At 41.4% G+C, this 5,018-nt stretch overlaps 1 protein-coding gene across 6 annotated transcripts in view; it reads right to left on the bottom strand.

Moving 5' to 3' along the window:
• The window catches only part of SENP2 (SUMO specific peptidase 2), a 47,890-nt gene that overhangs the window by 2,798 nt on the left and 40,074 nt on the right, over positions 1 to 5,018 (bottom strand). For 5 of the 6 annotated variants that reach the window (XM_017538399.1, XM_017538406.1, XM_017538401.2 and 2 more), the window contains 2 exons: positions 4,258 to 4,342; positions 2,204 to 2,299 (listed from right to left, as the gene is read on the bottom strand). In XM_017538399.1, coding sequence (XP_017393888.1) covers positions 2,204 to 2,299; positions 4,258 to 4,342 — 181 coding nt within the window. Of the gene's footprint in view, positions 1 to 2,203; positions 2,300 to 3,074; positions 3,143 to 4,257; positions 4,343 to 5,018 lie in introns of all 6 variants that reach the window. The other variant, XR_001828048.1, reaches the window with a different exon arrangement.

The following is a 5,018-nucleotide window of genomic DNA, read 5'->3' as shown; positions in this document are numbered from 1 at the left end:
GCCCAGGCTGGAGTGGGGTGGCGTTAGCTCAGCTCACTGTAACCTCTGCCTCCTGGGTTCAAGCAATTCTCCTGCCTCAGCCTCCCGAGTAGCTGGGATTACAGGTATGTACCACCACACCCGGCTAACTTTGCATATTTTTAGTAGAGACGGTGTTTCTCCACGTTGATCAGGCTGGTTTCGAACTCCCAACCTCTGGTAATATGCCCGCCTTAGCCTCCCAAAGTGCTGGGATTATAGGCGTGAGCCATCGTGCCCAGCCAAAAAATGAGATGTTTTGCTTAATAAATTATTCTGCTTTAACTGACAATCACTACATAGGCAATCTGCAAAGCAGCAACACAAAAAGCAACTCCAAAATTATCTGTAGTACAACTCCTCCTTCTAGTGAAATCAGAAGTTCACATTCTTGGCTGGGCATGGTGGCTCACACCTGTAATCCCAGCACTTTGGGAGGCCGAGGCAGGCAAATCACCTGAGGTTGGGAGTTCAAGGCTGCCTGACCAACGTGGAGAAACCCTATTTCTACTAAAAATAAAAATTTAGCCAGGTGTGGTGGCACATGCCTGTAATCCTGGCTACTTGGGAGGCTGAGGCAGGAGAATCGCTTGAACCTGTGAGACGGGTTGCAGTGAGATGATGAGATTATGCCATTGCACTCGAGCCTGGGCAACAAGAGGGAAACTCCATCTCAAAAAAAAAAAAAATTCACCATTCTTGAAGTACTCCTGATGTACCATTACATACATACATAGTTGGATGGCCCTTACTATACACTAGTGATGTCGCCAGGTGCAATGGCTCACGCTGGTAATCTCAACACTTTGGGAGGCCAAGTCAGGTGGATCACCTGAGGTCAGGAGTTCAAGACCAGCCTGGGCAACATGGTGAAACCTGTCTCTACTAAAAATAAATACAAAACTTAGCTGGGCATGGTGGTGCACACCTGTAGTCCCAGCTACTTGGGAGGCTAAGGCAGGAGAATCGTGTGAACCTGAGAGGTAGAGGTTACAGTGAGCCAAGATCATGCCACTGCACTCCAGCCTGGGCAACACAGTAAGACTCCATCTCAATAATAATAATAATAATAATAATAAAACAACTAGTGATGTCCTACCTGGGGTGGAGGCTAAAAAGTCTTAACACATGATTCTTAAATTATTTTAAATAGTTCAAAACATCTAGTAAAAACTGCACATTTACTCTTAGTAAAGCTGCTGAGACTAAGAAATAAATGCCTTTATTTTATACTGGAATTGTATTAATTCACCATAGCCATGGGAGTCCGAATTACTTCATGTAATACAGCGTGTATTACAGTTTGTATTCATGGAATAAATACAGTTTGTTTGGTAGACAACATCTATTAAAATAAGGTCTGTTGATGAAAAATATTTTGTAATGGGCTTGTCCTCAGTTGTAAAAAGGTTGAGAATCCACTGTTCAAAACAAATTCTCAAGAGTTCCCAACATACTTGAGTTTCCAATCAAACCCAGAGCCATGGAGAAACAAGCAAACAACAGAACAGAACAGAAAGGAAAGCAGTATTCACAAGTTACATCTTAGACCTGTGGCTTCAGTTCTCACAAGGCCTGTTTTCCCCTTGCTATTAATTACTGACATGCCTCTTTCTTTGGCTAGAAATAATAATACACAGGAACCAATGAATGCCAGAGTTCAGAGATTTGCAAATTGTGCCCATTATGTCACCAAAGACTAGAATATACCTGAGAGCAGATAAAATAACAAACTGATTCTGGCAGCTACGAGTAAGGCTATAGCCAAGGTTTACAGCAATAATAGCACAGCTACTACTATTTATTATTATTATTTGAGACAAAGTTTTGCTGTGTCACCCAGGCTAGAGTGCAGTGGCATGATCTCGGCTCACTGCAACCTCTGCCTCCTGGATTCAAGCGATTCTCCTGCCTCAGCCTCCTGAGTAGCTGGGACTACAGGTGTGCACCACCACGCTTCGCTAATTTTTTAGTAGAGATAGGGTTTCACCATGTTGCCCAGGCTGGTCTTGAACTCCTAACCTCAGGTGATCTGCCTGCCTCGGCCTCCCAAAGTGCTTGGAACACAGGTGTGAGCCACCGCCCCCAGCCAGCTACTACTATTGAGAGCCGAACATGTGCCAGCTGCTGGCCAACTACTTTATCTTCATAACAAGTAAATAGTTAAGAAAGAGTCTTCACTCACCTGAGTAAATGTGATAGGTTTGTCCCTAGAAATATAATCTGCATATTTACAAGTAAACATTCCACAATCACTCCCATTCAACTGTTGAGGAATCTCCTAAAATTACAAAGAAAAAAGAGGAGAGGGCAAAAACATCATTAAATACAAACTCCTTGAACATTTTGTAAATGTTGCTGTGGATAAACAATATTATAAAGGTAAATATTAAATCAAGTATTACCTAAACACAGTCATATACAAAAACACAATTATTCTTACTCTCTGTGGTATAAAAATGCTAACTATGAGATGGCGTGCATGACCCTATAGGAAATGTTTTTCAGAAGAGAAAAAAGAGTTCCATTCTCAGCTCCCACTCAAAGAAACCAAGTTGAAAGGAGGTTTACTACCACCAGGGATTCTAGTCAGAATTATTTCAGAAGCATTTATCAATTTTTAAAAAGGGCCAAGTGTGGTCAATCAGAAATATACCTTCCCTTCTCTAGCTAAAAAAATGAGACTACTGCTTTGGACCCCGACAAGCTTCAGGTGGACAGAGAGAGGTTCCTGGATAGGCTTTAACCAATTAGGGTCCTGCCTTCATGGATCAGTTCTGTCCGAAGGCGGAAACAAGCCTTGCTGCAAGCAGCACTAAGAGCATAATAGGCCAAAGGTGGTGGATTCGCAACACTAAGCTCACACCTGCTCCAGGCCTGCGTTGCCCTAATCTTGGCAGTCCCTAGCACCCACTGGCCGTCAGCCACAAGCAACACAAGTTAGTAAGCGTATGAGAGAGGCCACTTCCACTACTGGAAAACACACTAGATGATAATAGCTCAATTTTTATTCAGAGAAATGAAGTTGATTATGATTTTAAAAGTTTAACACATACCACCCATACATATGCAGATACCTCACACTTTTCTCTCGAGCCCAGCATCTCTCACAGAATGGACAAAACTACAATATACAAAGAAAGAGAATTTGTTTTCTTTATTCCATTTCCCATATCAGAACATAGTATTCATCCTAACAGACTCTTCTTATATCTGTGCTCTCCTTAGGAAATTTCAAAGCTTATCCTTCAAACTTTTTTCTTTTTTGAGACAGCCTCACTCTGTCACCCAGGCTGTAATGCAGTGGCATGATCTCTGCTCACTGTAACCTCTGCCTCTCAAGTTTAAGTGATTCTCCTGCTTCGGCCTCCCGAGTAGCTGGGACTGCAGGCGCCTGCCACCACACTGGTCCTGGCTGAGAGTTTTCCGTTTAGAAATTAAAATATGTCCAGGCACGGTAGCTCATGCCTGTAATCCCAGCACTTTGAGAGGCTGAGGCATGTGAATCATGAGGTCAGGAGTTGGAGACCAGCCTGATCAACATGGTGAAACTGCCTCTCTACTAAAAATACAAAAATTAGCCAGGCATGGTGGCACATGCCTGTAATCCCAGCTACTCAGGAGGCTGAGGCAGGAGAATTGCTTGAACCCTGGAGGCGGCGGTTGCAGTGAGCCAAGATTGCGCCACTGCACTCCAGCGTGGGCGACAGAACAAGACTACATCTCAAAAAAACAAAACAAAACAAAACAAAACCTTTTTTCTAAGACCTAAATAAACAAATTCCCAGATAAATTTTGGAAAAAAGCTTCAAACTTTCATTAGCACCAACTGGGAAATTAGTCAACTTGAATTTATTACTACTTTTTCCCAATTCTGTGAGAGAGATGCAAGCTTATGGTTAACATTTACATTTGCAGCAAGAAGATGAAAGCTAAGCAACCCTTTTTAGTTAAATTAATTGCTAAAGATTTAGAAGCAGATCATTCTCAAAATGTATACTTTGGCCAGGCATGGTGGCTGACACCTGTAATCCCATCACTTTGTTTTGGGAGGCCAGGAGTTTGAGACCAGCCTGGACAACAAAGCAAGATCCCATCTCTACAAAAAAGAAAGAAAGAAAAGATGTGTACTTTAAAAGAATGCAGGGAGGGAGGAAGGGCAGGAAGGGAGCCAAAATTGAATAATATACTATTAGTAAACGCAACAAAGTATGTCAAATATAGAAGACTGTCACTCACATGTGGTTTCATGCTGTAATGGGTCCACTCTAAAAGATTCAGATCAATATTTCTTTTGGTCTTACTTTCATCCTGTAAATACTGACTAAAAAGCAAAAGAAAGAAGGAATACATCAATGAATCCCTACAGAAATGAACCATTATGGTTACAAAGGGCTTTGTGATGTTAAACAGATGTGTCATTCTCAAATCCATATTCATTAGCCTTTTAAAAACATGACTCTTCTTGGAATTTTTAATTTAATTTGGGAGGTCTGCTTACAAAAATCGTACATGCTTGTTTTTAAAAGTTGAAATATGTATCAGGTTGATAATCATTAGATGCCCCATACCCAAAATTAAGCTTAAAAAATAACACAAAAAGCCAAAGACCCCTGTAATAATCATTACAAAAGTAATTACTATTAAAAGTTTGCTATGTATTCTTCTAGTTCTCTACCCCACCCTCACACATACAATTTTAAAACATTTTCAACATGCTCTTTCTCACTTAAAGATAGATAGATACAACAAGAAACATAGCTATAAAACAAGAAAACTGGCCTGGACTCAATAAATAAAGCTATTGCCATGAAAAAGAGAAAAAGGGAAGAAGATTTTTCTAAATTAAAGGAGACTAAAGAGACACTAAGAACACACATGGGCCGGGCGCGGTGGCTCAAGCCTGTAATCCCAGCACTTTGGGAGGCCAAGGCGGGTGGATCACGAGGTCAAGAGATCGAGACCATCCTGGTCAACATGGTGAAACCCCGTCTCTACTA

The sequence above is a fragment of the Cebus imitator genome, unplaced genomic scaffold (genome assembly GCF_001604975.1).
Source record: "Cebus imitator isolate Cc_AM_T3 unplaced genomic scaffold, Cebus_imitator-1.0 Scaffold111, whole genome shotgun sequence".
Taxonomy (NCBI): domain Eukaryota; kingdom Metazoa; phylum Chordata; class Mammalia; order Primates; family Cebidae; genus Cebus; species Cebus imitator.
The sequence above is the reverse complement of the archived record's forward strand: the minus strand, read 5'-3'. Positions and strand labels throughout refer to the sequence as shown.